This window comes from Lissotriton helveticus, chromosome 7, assembly GCF_964261635.1.
Source record: "Lissotriton helveticus chromosome 7, aLisHel1.1, whole genome shotgun sequence".
Taxonomy (NCBI): domain Eukaryota; kingdom Metazoa; phylum Chordata; class Amphibia; order Caudata; family Salamandridae; genus Lissotriton; species Lissotriton helveticus.
The window spans coordinates 743,840,678-743,860,543 of NC_136068.1; the positions used below are offsets into that span (position 1 = coordinate 743,840,678).

The 19,866-nt window shown below is 45.2% G+C and overlaps 1 protein-coding gene across 1 annotated transcript in view; it reads left to right on the forward strand.

The window, feature by feature from the left end:
* AFF4 (ALF transcription elongation factor 4) overlaps positions 1-19,866 on the forward strand; it is a 907,016-nt gene that overhangs the window by 277,277 nt on the left and 609,873 nt on the right. The window contains exon 7 of the mRNA XM_078653083.1: positions 5,113-5,199. Within this exon, the coding sequence (XP_078509209.1) occupies positions 5,113-5,199 (87 nt within the window). The remainder of the gene's footprint in view (positions 1-5,112; positions 5,200-19,866) is intronic.

Sequence of the window (19,866 nt, forward strand, 5' to 3'; positions counted from 1 at the left end):
GGAAGAATGTAAAGACATCCTCTCAAAGGTCAGAGCGAACAAAACCTACAGAATGAAGTGGAAGAGATTCTGTCTCTAGTGCCAAAGAAGTAAAATTCATCCTTTGAATTCGGCACCTCATGAAATTATTCCATACATCTTGCTTTTGGCTAAGTCTGGTTTGGCTCATACATCTATAAAAGTATATTTATCTGCAATATCACGCTACAGAAGGACGGCCTCTGGACCTTCCATATGGTCGGCAAGAATTGTTAAACAATTCATGAAGGGATTGTTCAGAGTTTTTCCTCCAATAAAGCCTCCGCCACCTCTTTGGCGCTTGAACATAGTCCTTTCACAATTAATGAAGCAGCCCTTCGAGCCTATACACAGGGCGAATCTCAAATTCCTATTGTGGAAGGTGGCGCTTCTCATCGCGCTAACTTCAGCCAGAAGAGATGGGGAATTGCAGGCTCTCACAATTCAGGACCCTTTCTTGCAATTTAAAGAGGACAGAATGATTCTCAGAACTAATCCTAAATTTATCCCAAAGGTACCAACTGACTTTCATTTGAATGAGCCATTAGTTCTAGAACATTTCTTTCCTCAACCAACAACAGCGACGGATAGAGTTCTACATTCGCTGGACGTCCAGCGAGGTCTCAAATTCTATTTGCAAAAGACTAAACCCTTCCGCAAGTCTTCACAGCTTTTTGTCGCTTTCAGCGCACCCAGTAAAGGCTTCCCTTTATCGAAATGTGGGATTGCCAGATGGATTTCCAGTGCGATAGTATATTGTCACCAAGCTGCTGGACAGCCTCTGAACGCACAAGTTCGTGCCCATTCAACAAGAGCAGTGTCCACCTCTACTGCTTTATTTGCAGGAGTGCCGATCCAGGATATCTGCAGGGCAGCGACCCTGAGAACTACGCACACCTTCACCAGGCCCTACTGCTTGGAGGCAGTAGCAGAGACCGATGTGGCGGTGGGAGAAGCGTTGCTGTGAAACATTATCCAGTAACGTTGAGCCCTCTTTACATCCGTCCTTTTTTTGGTTACAAGGGCACATTTTTTCTATTGCTATGTTTAGTAACAGTGATGGCAATATTAATATGCAGAATTCTAAGCTAACTATGTAAAGAATGATGCTGTATTAAGTAACTAAATGAAAAACATTTGCTTTATACTACTGCTCGCTATTCTGATTCAGGCATGTGAATCTATGAAAGCTCCAATACTGGAGTAAGAAAACAAGTTACTTACCTGTAACTGTAGTTCTCCAGTATTGGAAGCTTTCATAGATTCACATGCGACTCACCCTCCTCCCCTGAGAGGCTCACCTTAGATTTAGCACGAAGAGTGTTTTTTGCACAAGTGTGCGAAAATCTGATGAGCAAAAGGTTCTCTCAGGAGGGTTCTAGAGGGTGAAGAGCCCTGGTTAGTTCAGGGAAAAGTTTGGTCTCTTTTACATAACAAGCGTTATGGGTTGCTAAAGGGAAATGGGCCTAGGCCTCTTTTTAGTTTGCTATACTACTAAGCATTGCTTTTTTATGTACCGGAGACTCCCGTCTCGACGACGGGGAATGATTCAGGCAAGTGAATCTATGAAAGCTTCCAATACTGGAGAACTACAGTTACAGGTAAGTAACTTGTTTTCTTCTGGGCAGAGCAAGTGGAATAAGCAGGTTCTGAATAGGACAGGACAGTAATAGGACAAGTCCTCAGCAGAGTGAATCCCTTTGGACTATGCCCCTAAAGCACAACACCAGTGGGGGATGAATAGGGGTTTCCTCCATTAATACGAGGCAATCGTTTCAAAGTAAGGGGGGCACTAAATATTATAGAACATGAATATTCATTGAAGTGCTGAGTATTTTGGCAGCAGGAGGAAGTAAAAGAACGTCTAGTAAAGCAAGCCATAGAAAGGTTCTCCAGAAGAGACATCAGTCCCAGGGTATAGTCTGGGTACTTCATAGTAACAAAACCAGATCAGTCATTAAAACCAATATTAGAACTCAGACTGCTAAACTGATACAGCAAGACTAGCCGTTCAAAATGACCAAGCTGCAAGAGGTCAAAATGACCAAACTGCAAGAGCTGCAGTATAGGCCTCCTACCAATACGCCTTCAGCAAAAGAACTTCGTCAGATTAATCGTAGATCATGGACAATCATTTCAGGATAGTACCTATGGTCTGAACAAAGTTTCTGGCAGTAGTTACACATTTAAGAAGCTTGGGGATACACATATACCCCTATCTGGGCACCTGGTTGGTAAAGGTGAGCCTAATGCCAGGAGAAAATTAAGTGATAACATTTCTCATGCTAGGTTTACCATAAATCTTGAAAAATCATATCAAGAGCATGTGTTACTATGTGCAACACATAAACACACAAGAGGCAAATGCTTTTTAAATTCCCAAGAAAGCACTGGCATTTAGAGAGCAAACTGTCTTCTATCGGAAGGGACCATCTCTGACGGAGAACAGTAGTGAAATTGAGTCATGATAGTGTCTTATAAACCACTCATTCCATAGGCCCGATAACACATGTGCCTGATCTAAGAATGGTTGTAGAACAAATGGTCACAGTCCAGTGGAAGTTGGTAGAATCTGATTGTTCTTTCACAGTGGGTTTAGAAGATACAATGGTAGAACACTAAACATTACCACGGGTGAACCCTTCAAATTAGCAACTCTTCACTGACATTTACCATGGATGCATCCTACTCAGGGTGGAGAGGAGCACACATCAAAAACCTCAGGGGTCCGCGGAGTTGATTGAGGGCTTGCAGCACATAAATGTGTTGAAACTCCGAACAGTCTTCCTTACACTAAAAGATTTTATGGTGAGGTAAAAGGGAAGACCATTCAGATCAAGACAGACAATACAACTTCAATATTGTACCTCAGAAAGCAGGGAGGGACAAGATCATATACTATTCCAAATGAACCCAAGACATCTGGAACTGACACCTAACCCTGATAGCGGTACAGCAGCCAGGTATACAAAATGTAGAGGCAGACCGGCTAAGCAGGCAAAAACATGCTTCACATGAATGGGTACTGAAACAGCAAGTACTGCAAAGGATATTTCGTAAATGGGGTACACCATACTGCCAACTCACAGAACACCTAAAGAACAACAGTCTTCTGGATAACTCTGAATCTGGATTCTGCACCAACCACAGCAACCAAATCGCCTTCATTGCAGCCACTGACTACATTAGATCCCTCCTTGACCAGCGAAAATTGGTGGTCCTGATCCTCCTCGACCTCTCAGCAGCATCAACCCAGTATCTCACCACATCCTTATCAAAAGGCTTCACAACATTGGAATCCGAGGCGACCCCTCAAAGGGATCGCCTCCTTCACCGGAAGAACCCAGAGACTCCGCCTACCTCGAAACCCGATAACATCATCTGCAGCGTCCTTTAAGTTTCAATCCTCAGCTCTACTCTATTCAATATGTACATGACTTCCTTTGCCAATTTCTTCAGAGCACATGTATCTAACATCATTTCCTACATCGATGATGCCCAGCTCATCCTCTCTCGCTATCAGACAACCCTTCCACTATGCGTGCCAAGTTCCGTAGATGCATGACGAATGTCGCCGTCAGGATGAGACAACTGCCTAACACTCAGCATGGACAAGAAAGAAGTGCTGAACTTCGGGAACACCTCCCCCCCCTTGGAATGTCTCTTGGTGGTCTCCCGAACCAGGACCGTCACCCACTCCGACTGACCATGCCCGCAAACTTGGCATCATCCTGAACAGTAAGCTCACCATGATAAGCCAGATCAAAGTAGGCTCATCCGCCTGCTTCCTCACTCTTCGCATGGTCCCGTAAGATCTTCAAGTGGCTCCGCATTGACACCACCAGACGGACACCAGACGGACCTTCACCAAAGCCCTTGACACCAGTCAACTAGACTACGGCAATGCACTCTGTTGAAATTGCCACGCACCACCTCAAGACACTGCAGACATATAGTACTCAGCGGATAGAGTCATCCTTGAGTTCCCCAAGAGGACCGCAAATCAACCGCAATCCCAAGAAGCTCAGCTGGCTCCCCATTTAGAAGAAATGTCAGTTCAAGATGTTGATCCATACTTTCAAAGTCCTACACAACAACGGACATCAGCATACATCAAACAATGCCTGAATTTTCAGCTTCCATCCAGACACCTGCGATCCACACGTGCCAATAAAAAAACAGAGACCACACAACGAGGAAAAATTGTGCAACACTTGAATAGTTAGTTAACATCTCCATTAATGATCTATGCATGGCAGCTACATTGTCATCCATACATATCTTCACCAAATGGCATTTTGTGGACTTTCAAGTAAATAGAGCGTGCAGGTGGAACATAAAATGTTAAAACTTCCAGCTAGCCCAAACTCATTTCAACCCTGCTCCCAGGAAAAAGATACTACTAGAAAATCCATGCACAGCATGGGACTCCAGAAAAGATCCACCCTACAAATGGTTACTAGTACTACCTCGAGGAGTAGTTTTGCGGTTTGAAGAATTATTGAGATTCGCATGTGACCCTTCCACTTACTCAGAAACTGTTATAAGTTTAAAGAAGGACTTGAATACAGAGAAAGCTGGTAGCCAAAGGATTGAGTAAGTCCTCAAGGGTAAAAAAGGAAATTATAAAATGGCAACCATGCAAAGGGGCTTCCTGGACATATGTCTGACATGCCAGAAAATGGTGCGTAACAACGCCCATGAAAAAAACAAAAAACACTTGGAGAATTCCAGACCAAACCAGCATGTACTGAAATAATGCACAGAATATTAATCCGAAAATTTCTTCAAGCTCCAACATTGAAACTACAGGAAAGTAAACCTTTTGATACCCTTTTGCAACTAAGGAGATTTGCTGTGTAAAATAGATTGTTTAAATCTATCGCAGGCATTCACAATTACTGTAGGCCAAAGTCCATTTGTTTTTTCTTTCCGACATGATTAAGCAGTGCCTTTAGAATTAATGGTTACCGTAGAAAAATACCTTGCTTATGTGATGGCTCCGGATGTTTGCAAAAAATACATTTCTTTAATGAGATTTAAGTAGTTATTCAATAGCCTCATGTAAAATGTTTATGTATTTGTTTCTATTAGGAGATGACCCATTCTTGGCCGCCTCCCCTGACAGCTATTCACACACCCTGCAAAACTGAACCATCAAAATTTCCTTTCCCCACCAAGGTCAGTGCTAAGTTTTGTTGTTGTTTGTTCTGCCTACTCCCTATGCTTGACAAAAAGTAATCCTACTAACTTTGCTGACTGGACAGAGCTGGAACATAGAGCATGGCTATAGTAGACTGCTGCATATTTTGAACAGTTTTACTTCAACTATTGCACTTTGGAGACAGATTCTGGTGAATCTGGTTTTGCTTTCCCTAAATTCTGTAAGCTCTCTCCAGGATTGACCTGCTGCTGGTTAGGTTGATTACAGATTATTAATCATTGTTGCAGTAAGCCTTTCGTCCTTCTGATGTAAACATGATGACTGAAGGTGGGTCATGCAACAAAAATGATCCGTTATTCCTCACCAAGATGCCATAAGGCTAACGGTGCACTTTAGAAATATATTTCAAGTTCACATATGGGTGACAACCTTAGGAAATGGATTTTATATAAGAATTGAAACCACAGTTTGTTACCCAATGGTTTCCGTGAAATACAGTGCAATTGAGTTTGGTTAACTTTCAGATTTGCTGTCTAACCTGAGAGCAAGGGAGGCAGATAGTTTGAAGAAAATTAATTAAGGCTAAGTGTGAGAAAGTGCCATCTTTCTTGCATTGGTATGCCCCCACTTTTTGCTGAACTGCTGATGTGCTTTGACTGAGTGTGCCCTGGGCTCCTGCCAACCAGATACCCAGGGCCTGTGTTCCTTCCCTAAAGCTGTGTTGAAACAAAACCCAATTGGCATCTCTGGCCACCTATCAGCCCCCTGTAAATGGTACCCTAGGTACTCAGGGCATGGTGACCAGAGAAGGTACAGAGATAAACAGAGTCGGCATGGCACACATCCCTGTGTGCCATGCCCACAAACCCCACTGCCCTGGCATACACCAGTCACCCCTCTAGCTGGGTGCCCTATTCCAGTGATGTGGGCACAGGTGCATGAGCCCTGTGCTCCTACAGTACCCAGGGCCAGTCCTGGGCACTGTAAGTGCAGTGATTCCATTAAGAGTATATGGTGCTGGGAGGTTGTCATTACGAACACCACAGCTCCATGATGGCTTCACTGAAGACTGAGAAGTTCGGTATCAAACTGCACAGCACATTAAACCCACACTGATGCCAGTGTGAGGTTTAATGTAAAATGCACCAGAGGGCATCTTAGAGATGCCCCCTGAAACCTAACCTACAATCCACGTCTTGACTAAGTGGCTGCCCAAACTGCCACACAGTAGACATGTTGCTGGACCCCTGGGTGGAGAACCCCTCTCTTTCCTGGGCCTGCAACACTGCACGTCCTGGGCGAGGTGCTTGGTCTCCTCCCCCAGGATGGGCAGGGGGAAGCTTCAAAGGCATGCCGCCTCTGTGAGCTTCTCCAGACATTTGCCGTACCCAGCAACTGGCCCCCACCAGTTCTGACCCCCACTCTGGTGGGAAGATTGGCGGGAAACCCTACGTCAGGAAGGGGGGGTGCCAGCCTGTGCCAACCCCACCCTTCAGGTGGGGGAGGCGAGGTGAAGCACGACCCTGGGCTCCAGCCATCTTGAAGATGGGGAGCCCTGCCCAATCACAGCTAGGTTCCTGCCCCCCTCCCACTGGAGAGGAGCAGGCTAGGGGGTGTACCCACCCCAGGACAGGGATCTATTGGTCCCTGCCCTTGCCCTACCTATAACGCCCCAAAATTCAGTATTTGGGGCCTCCTTGAACCTTCCTTCCTCAGATCCCGATAAGAAACGAAGAAAGATGATCAAGAAGAAGACCCGCCGTGCAGCTGCTCACAACAGGACAACACCCACTGACTTGGCCCCAACCCCTACTGGCCTGTCGATCCTTGAACCTGCTCCTGCTTAATACCGGCGACTCCTGCGGACAGCAACCGTGGGACCCCGGAGGACATGCCTGCCTTGACCCTCTTAGAAACTGGGACTCCCATAAGCAGAGGCTCTGCTTCAATAATCAACCCCTGGAGCCAGCCAGGAAGCTCAAGACCTGCCCACTCTGCACCTGCCAAGCCCGGCCCGAGACTACGAGGACGTCCCCCCAGCGACTGGGACCTGAAGTCCAGTGCCCAAAGACCCGCCTCGACGAACCAGGCAACGCCTGCAGCCTCAGAACCAGGGACCCCTCCAACTGCGACCAGCCGAGGGTAAGATTACCTGACATTTAAAGACACCCCTGCACTCGGCGCCCTGCGGCTCCCTGTGCCTCCCTTTGGGGTACCTACCTCTTCTCCAGGATCTCAACTTACCTATCGAAGTGGTGGTCGCACCTGAAGAATCTCCGTCCCGAGTCTCCAGCCTTTGTTCCCTTTTTTCCTTTCCCATTGAATATATTGAGTGCCCGACAGCTTAAAGGCACCCTGCCCCCAGCCGCCCAAGTGCCTCTGGGAGTGCAACCTTTGCCCTAGACTACTTCCCACTTTGCCCAGAGCAAGTGACCAGGAGCCCAGCTCACCTGTCGTAAGTAGAGACCCCAGTGCTGGACTTAGGAGCCCAGTACTGGATTACAAAAGTAACGAGAACATACTGTTCGAGGCATATGGGCTGCAGATGGTACATTTATGAATAGATCGCCATCTGGTGTTGGGCTCGGATGATTGCACTTGTTTTTCTTCTGGAGAAGTCTTTGTCGTCATAGATGACTCCTCCTCTTGGTGTTAGTGCGCATGGGCATCGGCTCCATCCTTAGATTGTTTTTTTCCGCCATCGGGTTCGGATGAGGATCGACGTGCTCCGGACCGACTTCGATAAAGGTTATATTCGGCGCGTAACCCTTTCCAATTCGACGGTATTGTTATCAAATGCGACTTCACTTCCATACCGACGCGTTTCGAAGGACGACGACTACGAGAAACTAGAAGTAGTCCAGCCCGGGGTCCATGGAAAGGACTCCATTCAAAAAATGTCCAACGTGTGGTGCTAAGTTCCCACACAAGGACCTACACGAGGTGTGCAACCTCTGCTTGTCCCATGAACACGAATCCAGGGACTGTGAGGCCTGTGCAGCGTTCTCTTCAAAATCGACGATTAGAAACCGTCGAGCCCGAAGACACGAGGTATCGAGAATGCAGTCACAAGCAATCCCGGAGCTGTTCGAGGACCAGCACCCAGAAGAGGAGGAAGAAGAGGCCGACGAGGCGGGGTCTGAAGCGGACCAGTCCCACGTCGAGGAAATCGACGTCCAACAAACCGTGAGTGACGACGTCCCCTTACCAAAAAACAGACCCCGCACGGTGTCGACCCCGCCCTCGAGCCCGGTCAGACAACCGAAAAAAGTTTCCGACGCCCTGCCTTCGAGCCCGGCAACGAAACCGAAACCGAAACACTCGGTCTCACATCATGGTGGTTCCGATAAACGGACCACATCGACACCGAAGCTCCAAGTGAAGGAAAGCTCGAAGTCGAAGCAGTCCATGTCGACACCGAAACATGTTTCGACGTCGAAAACACCCTCGACACCGGGGACATCTTCGATACCGAAGACATCGGATCCGAATAAAATCTCGGTGCCGAAAATACAAATGGACAGTCAGAAGAAAAAACACCTTTCGGAACCGAAAACTGCGGTACCGACACAGGAATACAAGACCGATCCTAAACAAAAGACTCTGTTTATTGATCCAAAACTGGCAAGGTAGTCACAGAACTACCTAAAAAGAGGAAGAATGAACATTCGGACGACAAAACTCATCCGAAGAAGAGAACAATGGGGACAAATACAACTCCTCCCCCTTCTCCAAAACCTAGACACACACCGTCTTCTCCTCTTCCTCACAATAGACCAAATATTCCTCCCACACGACCATCTACACCTACAACAGATGTAGAGAGTGACACAGGGGAGGGAGAACATCCTGGGGATGATGAAGACACAATCCCAGAGGAGGCAGACCCATGGGAAGAGTACAATGTAGGGTCAGATAACGATAACGACCCTGAAATGTATCCTTCAAAACCTTCACCTCCTGATGATAATACTGGTTTTGCGCAACTCATTAATAGAGCAGCAACATATCACAAGGTAGAACTACATGCAGAACCTCAAATAGAGGATTTCTTATTAGAAACACTACCTACTGCACAAAGAACATCAGGAACACTACCAATGCTTAAGGGCCTTCTCAGTCATACATCAGAGATATTCAAAGACCCAGTGAGGGCTAGGGTACTGAACCCAAGAATCGATAAGAAATATAGGGCAGCTCCAAAAGACCCAATATACATTAAAGGGCAAATTCCTCTAGACTCACTAGTGGTCACAAACGCTCGTAAGAGAGCAAACTCTTTATCTACAGGAGAAGCTCCACCTCCTGATAAAGAGTCTAAGCTAATAGATGCCTCTGGCAAGAGAGTAGCATCTCAAGCGGCAAACAGCTGGCGCATAGCTAATACGCAAGCACTACTTGCAAGGTATGACAGAGCGCATTATGATGAATTAGAAAAACTCATCACACATCTCCCTAAAGAACATCAAAAGAGGGCAGATCAACTCATACAAGAAGGGAAGTTAATTACTAACACTTCTATAAAGTGCGCCCTAGACGCGGCAGACACTGCAGCAAGATCTACAAACACAAGCATCATGTTAAGGAGACATGCATGGCTCAGGGTATCAGGGTTCAAACAAGAGGTACAAACATCGTTACTGAACCAACCTTTTGATGGGAAAACACTTTTCGGCACAGGGACAGATGAGGCCTTAGAAAAAATGAAAAAGGATACAGAAACGGCTAAATCAATGGGAGCATTGCAACAGCCGACACAAAGAGGTTCCTTTCGTAGGTCCACCTATAGAGGAGGATCCAAAAATACAGGTACAAGCCAGCAACAAACCTCTTTTACACCTACATCACCCAGAGGTAATTCTAGAGGCAGTTAGAGGTAACAACAACAAGGGTAGAGGTCGCGGAAACAACAACAACCGCAACTCTCCAACCCCAAAGCAGTGACTTCATACAGCTCCCCCCAGACCATATAACACCGGTCGGGGGACGCCTATCACAGTTCCTACCTGTCTGGGAAAACATCACATCAGACAGGTGGGTGAGACAAATTATCCAACATGGTTATTGCCTGGAACTCACATCTACCCCACCAAACATCCCCCCCAAACAGCGTCCAATGAAACAAGATCACCTGACACTGTTAAAGCAAGAAGTACTATCCCTGCTAGGAAAGCATGCCATAGAGAAGGTTCCACAGCACCAACAAGGAACAGGAGTATACTCCCTATACTTCCTAATTCCCAAAAAGGATGGGTCTCTAAGACCGATACTGGACCTAAGACCTCTCAACGCATACATAAATTCGGAACATTTCCACATGGTCACGCTCCAACAAGTACTTCCTTTACTGAAGAAAGGGGACTTTCTTTCTACACTGGATCTAAAAGACGCTTACTTTCATATCCCGATTCACAAAGCCCACAGGAAATACCTCAGGTTCGTGGTAGAAGGACAACATTATCAGTTCAAAGTCCTTCCGTTTGGTGTCACAACGGCACCAAGGGTGTTCACAAAATGCCTGGCAGTGGTGGCAGCTCACCTAAGAAGACAACAAATACATGTCTTCCCATACTTGGACGACTGGCTAATAAAGGCCAAGTCACAAGAGGAATGTCTTCAAAACACACAAAAGACAATTCAGCTACTACACCAGCTAGGATTCACGGTGAACTACACAAAGTCACACCTACAACCAAGCAAGGTTCAACAATATCTGGGGGCTACTATAGACACAGAAAAAGCCAAAGTATACCCCAATCCAGTCAGGATCCAAACAATGCTTACAATCATTCAAAGATTCCAGCCACAACACTCACTACCAGCAAGAGTGTTCATGCAGCTATTAGGGATGATGTCATCCTGCATACTGCTAATACCATATGCCAAACTACAAATGCGTCCGCTACAAGAATGCTTAGCGACACAGTGGAATCAGGCTCAAGGACAGATTACAGATCTGGTGTTGGTAGACGACCACACACACCGCTCTCTGAAGTGGTGGAACACAACAAACATTGCCAAGGGGCGGTCGTTCCTAGAGCCAATTCCACAGGTGACAATAACAGCGGACGCATCGCTCACAGGATGGGGAGCACATATGGAGAAATACACAGTACAAGGAAGGTGGAGTGTGCAAGAAAAAAGACTGCACATCAATTACCTAGAACTACTAGCGGTGTTTCTAGCATTGAAAGCCTTCCAAATACATGTTACCAACAAAGCAGTCCTGATCAGAACAGACAACATGACAGCAATGTATTATATTCAAAAACAGGGGGGGACGCACTCTCTCCAACTATCCAGACTAGCACAGGAAATCTGGAGATGGGCCATTCCTCAAAACATCTATCTGTTAGCCGAACACCTACCAGGAGTGTCAAACCAGATAGCAGACATCTTAAGCAGACAGTCGGAACAAATACACGAATGGGAACTGCACCAACAAATACTGCAGCCATTCTTCCAAAGATGGGGACAGCCAGAGATAGACCTCTTTGCCACTCATCAGAACGCAAAATGCCAAAGCTTCGCGTCCAGGTACCCGCACCACCTGTCGTAGGGCAATGCGTTATGGATAAATTGGTCCAACAAATTTGCATACGCTTTTCCCCCTCTCCCACTAATCCCATTAGTGGTCAGAAAACTACAACAACACTCAATGACCATGATACTAGTAGCACCCACGTGGGCAAGACAACCGTGGTTTACCACGCTCCTGCAACTCTCACAAGTGCCACATCAAAAGCTACGAATTCTACCCATGCACCTTACACAGAACCATGGAGAAATAATGCACCCAGATCCCACACAATTGAACCTAGCGATCTGGCTCCTGAAATCCTAGAATTTGGGTACTTAGATCTACCCCCAAATTGCATGGAGATAATTAAACAAGCGAGACGTCCCACCACCAGAGCATGCTATGCAGCTAAGTGGAAGAGGTTTGCTATACACTGTACTAATAACAATATCAACCCTCTGGACGTATCAACAAAGGAGATTATCTGCTACTTATTACACTTACAGCAATGTAATCTAGCGTACACATCTATCAGGGTACACCTAGCAGCTATAGCAGCGTACCTACAAAACAGACAGCACATATCACTGTTCAGAGTACCAGCGATAAAAGCCTTCATGGAAGGTCTTAAAAGAGTCATTCCACCAAGATTACCACCTTCCCCAGTCTGGAACCTCAACGTAGTACTCACCAGACTAATGGGACCACCTTTCGAACCTATGCATAGGTGCGAAATACAATTCCTTACATGGAAGGTAGCTTTCCTTATAGCCATTACCTCACTCAGGAGAGTAAGTGAATTACAGGCATTGACAATACAAGAACCATTCCTACAGTTACACCAGAATAAAGTGGTTCTTAGAACAAACCCAAAGTTCTTGCCTAAAGTGATTTCAGCATTTCACATCAACCAGCCAGTGGAACTACCAGTCTTCTTTCCAAAGCCACAGACGGTAGCAGAAAGGGCTCTACATACACTAGATGTCAAAAGAGCCATTTTGTACTACATAGAAAGAACACAAAACTTCAGGAAAACTAAACAACTATTTGTAGCATTTTCCCCAACACATAAGGGCAATCCTATCTCTAAAGCAGGCATCGCTAGATGGATTGTAAGATGTATACAAATATGTTACATTAAAGCAAGGAGAACATTAACTGTTCCTCCTAGAGCACATTCTACACGAAAACTAGGAGCATCTATGGCATTCTTAGGGAACATTCCCCTAGATGACATATGTAGAGCAGCAACTTGGTCTACACCACATACATTCACAAAGCACTACTGTGTTGATGTACAGGCTGCACAACAAGCCAGAGTGGGCCAAGCTGTATTAAAAACTCTATTTCAAACAGTTGCGACAGACACTGGTGACCACCGCTAGGGAGGTAACTGCTGTACAATCTATTCATAAATGTACCATCTGCAGCCCATATGCCTCGAACGGAATATGCTACTTACCAGTATGCATCTGTTCTTGGCATAGAGGGCTGCAGAGTGGTACATGCCCTCCCTGCCTCCCCGGAAACCTGTGTCTGTCCCAACATTATCTTATTTAGATACACTTACATGGGCATATCTTTATGTATTATACTACACTACTCCATCTAACCCTACTATGGCAAAACAATCTAAGGATGGAGCCGATGCCCATGCGCACTAACACCAAGAGGAGGAGTCATCTATGACGACAAAGACTTCTCCAGAAGAAAAACAAGTGCAATCATCCGAGCCCAACACCAGATGGCGATCTATTCATAAATGTACCACTCTGCAGCCCTCTATGCCAAGAACAGATGCATACTGGTAAGTAGCATATTCCTTACCTGCAACCTGAATTTTCTCCCATTGGATAACATTGTCAGATTTCCCCTGAAAAGTTTCTAAGTGTGAACTTTTAAAATACCTTTTTGTTCCTTAAAAATCATTGTAATAACCAAAACGTTTTTACTAAACTGGTTCCAGCTTAGACCCCAGGACTGAATCTAGGATCCAGTCTTGGACTTACCAAAGTAATCTACCAAGTAATCAACTGCAATTCTGTAGAAAAACCCATTGAGCTCCATGCTAAATTGTGTGTAGAACTGTGTTGCCTATTGCAACCCCTGTACCTATTGTGTTTACCAAGTCATTGCCTTTATGCAAATCAATCACCTGAGATTACTCATCACTGAGAAAAGTATATTTTGATAACTGTTGGTTCTAAAAATAAAGCAACTATATCTTTTGATATAAAAACAAATGGCCTGGAGTTCAGTCCTTGAGTGTGTGAAACCTTTTGCTAACTGTGTATAACAAATGCTTTACACTGTCCTCTAGTACTGCCTTACTGCTCGACCTAGCTACCACTTTTGAGAATGTCAGCCCTGACTTTAACCTCTGTTATACCTCTGGGGTCGGTGGCCTCTATACACACTGCACCTTACTTTGGTCCAGTACATTTAGAGCCAGTTTCTCACACTAAGCAGTAGATTTAATGCATAGAAGATAGCAACCTTTCTGGAAGCATTACCCATTGGGTGATTGATCTAGAAAATCTGCGACTTTCAGGTGGAACATCTGCACAACTTGTTTCCTTGAAATCAGCCCTTCCCAATGCATTAGGATCTGTGGATCCGCATTCCCAGTCAAAGGGAGGGAGAGCAAAACCAGTGAGTAACGAAATTTAATTGTGATTTTGAGTTAATCATGGCTTGTACTTGTAGCCAGTGCATACTTGTGTTATTTGGACCATCCTTGGGAGGTTAGTGTTGGTCCTGCATCTCCTTGATCAACACATTCAAGCCTCTTTAACTTGCACCTTTGCATGTTGTAAAAAACATAGAAATGGAGTGCTATACTTCGTTCATGCGTGAGTAGTTCTGTCAAGGGCAAACACATTTGCATATTTAGAGTTCCTGAATTCTGTTATAGTGAAATGAAGCATTTTTGCAAGGGCCGGCAATTATTAACCAGTTGTAAAGGAGTAGCAAGGGATGTTTCCAAGCTATGTTTAATCGATTAGTGATCACAGAAATTGGACTTTTTTGTACTTGTTGCGTGCTTGGAGTTCAGCACTTCAACGTTTCAAATAAACACACTGTTTGATTTCCCATTGGATAGTTGAGGGGAAGGAGTATGTCCAACAACACCCTTCATAAGGCGGTGACAGAGCGGATGCGGATTCTAACTGCCGTAGCTCTGCCGTCGATACGCATAACATGATATGCTTTTAACTTTTAAAACCTTTGCTGATTGAATCTGTATTTATTTGAATTTTTAGCCTGTATTTTAATATTTTGTGACGTTTTGTAAAGCGGAAATAGTTATTGGAGGCTATTTGGTTTGGTGCAATGCTTCAATGTACCTGAGGCTGCTTGCGATTCTCACGTCAGTGCTCCCCGGTCCGTCACGGCAAGTGCCGCTTGTACGGAGGGTGTGGAGGGCACTCAATACTCACTTCCGGGAGGGAACCATTTTCGGGTGGTGAACGGGTTAGTCGCCCACAACTCGCATCCTTCATAAACGAATGACAGAGGGGACGCGCGGAGGGCGCGCCAAAGGCAAGCCCGTATGCGCCTGTCCGGGCCAGGACCCCTACTCAAAGTAAGGTAAATCTTGAAAGGATAGCATATAGTGGTAATGAAATGTTTAAACTTAGGACTAACGCACACTGCCCTATTCTAAACCTGTTGTCTGAAAATAAACATTGCCCGAACTGTACGTTTACTTTCAACTACACAATGATTGAAGCACTAACTCAGCACTGCCAGCACTCCAGTAAGAAGGTAAATAAAGTTGTCAAAGCAGCCCTACTCAATGCACGGTCTTTAGTGAAGCACAATATCGAAGTAGCTAACTTAATTGAAACCCATGACCTGGACCAGTTGTACATCACAGAGACATGGGCAGACGAAGCCTCAGATGTAGATCTGGCATTTGCACTTCCCGGGGGTTACACGATAATTTGAGCAGATAGGAAAGGAAAACACGGGGAGGGCTAGCCATCAATTGCAAAGAAGATCTGCAGGCCAGGGGTTGGGCTTCAGGTAGCAGCCCAGACTGCGAAATCTTATAATTCCAGATTACCATCACCAAAAACGATACTTTTAAAGGCCTTTCTACTCTACAGACCGCCAAAGGCAAAAACCCCCTTGACACAATCACTTAGTCCTTTAGTTGAATCCAGTATAAAGGGTGCAGATTTTACTATATTGGGGGATTTTAACCAACATCTGGAAAAAGACACGGAGAAAAGCATGCGATTAATTACTGAGACAATGGCCAGCTGCTCCCTGACACAAATGGTCCAGCAGGATACACATACAGCTGGTCATACACTGGATGGGATTTTTACCTCCAACACCAATATGGAAATTGGGGAAATAATATCGGTTCCATGGTCGTACCATAAAGTTATAAATTTTTCCCTAATGATGGGACAGGGAAAAATAACTAGGTCTACCCAGGCAAGGCATACAGCCTACCAGGAATGGACATACCTAAACTACAGGAGCAACTCTCCATGACCGTAATGGAACTAGGCTCAGATAGTAATATAGCCACCGATCAAGTAACCACCTGGATTAAATCCGCGGTTTTAATTGTTGCCCTCATAAAAAAGAACCTCGAGGAAGAAAATTATTTCAGAACCTTTTTTCTCGGAGAGGCTGAGGTTACAAAAGCAGATATGTAGAAGGGCTGAAAGAAAATGGAGGGCTAATTATGAGGCCAAGGCTAAAGAAACTTATTGTAGTACCCTGGCAACTTATAAAAAACTAATAATAGAAGAAAAAAGTGAATACTTTACAAGGAAAATAAATGAAGCCAAAAACTCGACCAAAGAACTTTTTACCACTGTTAAGAAGCTAACAAATCTCGCCTCAAATGAACAAATAGAAGGTAGCACCGTTGAATCAGTGTGTGAATCCGTGAAGACGTCAAGCATTCCTAACTTTCCACAATCAAAGGCATACCCCAACCCTAGCGGGCGTACAGAAAATGGCAACTTAGGGTTCCGGTTTGTGACTCCATTTGTAGAACAGATAAGACAAATAATAACGTCAACTAAGTCAGGAGACCTTGCAGACCTCTGTCCGCCTAAGGTGCTTCATCGTTCCCAGAGCTACTCAGCAAGCAACTGCATTTGCTTTTTTACTAAGATCATAGTCGAGCTGCTTCCCTGATGCTTGGAAAATTGCATCAGTCTTGCCTTTGCTGAAAAAGCCCAATCTGGATCCGCATGATCCGGCGAGTTACAGGCCGATTTCAAGAATACACTTTCCGGCCAAAGTGCTGGAAAACCTTCTGAATAAACAGCTGTCTGACTTTCTCACATCTACCCATGCCTTCGACCAATCCCAGTATGGGTTCAGGGAGGAACACGGAACTGAGACAGCCCTGATCAAGGCAGCAGAGGAACTCCGGAGTGTACTGGATGCAGGTGGGAAGGCTACCTTGATGCTTTTAGATCTATCGGCAGCCTTCAACACGTTAATCATGGTATACTCCTGACGCGTCTAGCAGAGCTGGGAATGCATGACTCAGCACTTGCTTTACTATCATCGTTTTTAGGGGAGAGAACCTTTACAGTTAAATTAGGGGTTCACACATCTAAACCATTTGTCTCCCTGGGGGGTGCACAGGGTTCCTTCCTGAGCCCCACCCTCTTTAATTTATATGTTGCCCCATTAGCGGCCATCATCAGAAACTGTGTTTCTCCCGGTTTCATACGCAGATGACGCACAAATAGTGGTGTCAATCTCTAACAACGTAGAGGAAACAGTGGACAGGTTTAGTAACTGCATGGAACAAGTCAACCAACTAAACTGTCTAAAACTAAACGGTGATAAAACAGAGGTTTTGATATTCGGGGCGGAGCCCAACATCTGGTCACATAAATGGTGGCCTGATGGTTTGGGCAAACGCCCGACCCCGGTGGACAAAGTTAGGAACTTGGGCTTTGTATTTGACACCAAACTAACGTTCCAAGCACAGATTAACAAACTATCTTCCTCTGTGTGGTACATTTTGAAGCTGATAAAGACTCCTGCTGTTCATTCCCGTAGAAACCTGTAAAACACTGGTAACCACGCTGGCTTTGTTCAGGCTGGACTACGGGAATGCTCTGTATGCTGGGTTACAAACTCAACTCCTGTCATCTTCAGCGCCTACAAAACGCTGCAGCTAGGTTAGTATCCCCAAGGCCGAGCCGGTGGCCCACAGATTAAAAAGCCTACACTAGCTACCGGTGCTGAAAAGGATACGGTTCAAGACAGCTTGCCTAGCATATAAGGCTTTTCGGGGGGTAGGCTCTCAATTTCTAAAAAACAACTCAAAACAGTATGAACCTCCAAGGAAACTTAGATCAAGCGATGCAATGCTGATTAAGACTCCCAGATTCAAGCAACTGAGATGGGGGAGGGGGAGGTGGGGGGAGGGGGGGAAGCTTTCTATCGCAAACAGCTAAGACTTGGAACCAACTACCACTCTCAATAAAAAATAGTCCCATGCTGCTAGTATTCAGAAAGGCCGTAAAAACTTGTCTCTTTTCAGCATAGCTTGATGTCCATTCCGGGCAGCTCCAGACTTGGTGCACTTAACTCCGAGCCAAGACGCCCCAGGGCATTCATACGCTCTATAAATCTATAAATCAAATCAAGCAAATCACCTTCTTTCTTATCACCATTGCTCTTCTAGAATGACAGTCATTCTATATGGCAGCTGGTACACTTTTTTCATCATTTCAGAAATATGCATGTTCAAGGCATGTGTGCTGTTGATACACATGCTTTGCGTACTCCTGTCACCTAGTGGAAGGTCCGCATGTTTGCAAGTTGTTGTTCCTAAAAGAAGTCTTTCCAGGCACAAGGTAAGATGACTCCTTTCGGGGATAGTATGCATGGGCATCGACTCCATTGGTTTTTTTTTCCGCCATCAGTTTCAGACGTGTATTGCATGCTCCAGTTCGAAAACCGTTTTTTGGGCAGTCCACTCTACCCTTGACTGTATTGTTTCCATACGTGTTTTCCCTGTTCTCCACGTATCGATTTGATTGACAAACTCCATTTTCGATAAAAAGCCATGTGTGCGGCCGTCAACTTCTGCTGATGGAACAGACACCTTCCACTTCTGTCCTTGGTCCCATGCCATATATCACCGCACCGACCTACATCCAGTTTCTAACTTGTGCCTGTCTCTGGAGCACATGTAGCAAGACTGCGACGCTTGTAAGTCGTTTCGGTCCAAGAAGACTCTACGCAATCATCGGGAATTTGCAGTGCCAAAACATCCAACACACTCCGGCTGTCTTCGTGGAAGAATCCGACCAAGAAGAGATCGAAGCGTCTGCCTCAGAAGAGGCCCCCTGTTCCAGAGTCCGATTCTGAGCTCGAGATCGATCTGGAGTCTGAACATGTGCCTCCTGGACAGGATGCCATGAGTACCGAAGACCTCTTGACCCCTAAATCCTCTTCAATAACTCTTAAAGCTATGTCAACACCTCTGCCTTCTGGCCACGCTTGGCACCGAGACAATGTTTCCGATGCCCGCCTCTCAGCTCAGCACTGAAACAACCTGTTGATCTGTCCGGCTAGGGACTGAGTCTGCCGAAATCCCCTTCGGATCTGAAATTGTGCTCCAAATACAAATCTGCTTTGGAGCCAAAACCCTCCGCTTTGAAACACAAACATGATTCGGAGCTGAAACTCTGCTTCGGAACGCAAACATGCTTCGTAGCCGAAACATTCCAAAGAAAAGTCTATTTAGATGCCAACATTTAAGGACCGTGTTTCCGAGCCTCCAGAACCAGTTTAGCCTTTCTTAAGGCCAAATTGTATCCCAAACAGAAAAATATTTTATTGATCCCGATATATATATATATATATATATATATATATATATATATATATATATATATATATATATATAATATATATATATATATATATACACACAAAAAAAGGAGAGAACTCTGGGTAGTTCTCAAGTTTAGGTGGAAAGCAGCCCCTGTAAGAGCACTCTCAACACCAGCGACACTCTAGATCTGCTCACCTCAAATGTCTGTTTTTCTATCAAAGTTTTTAAGCATAGGATTAGCACAGTGCTATCCACGCCGAGATAGAAAATGACAAAGTCTTCTGCAATTTATACAGCAAAGTCTTTAAGCATAGGACTAGTACAGTG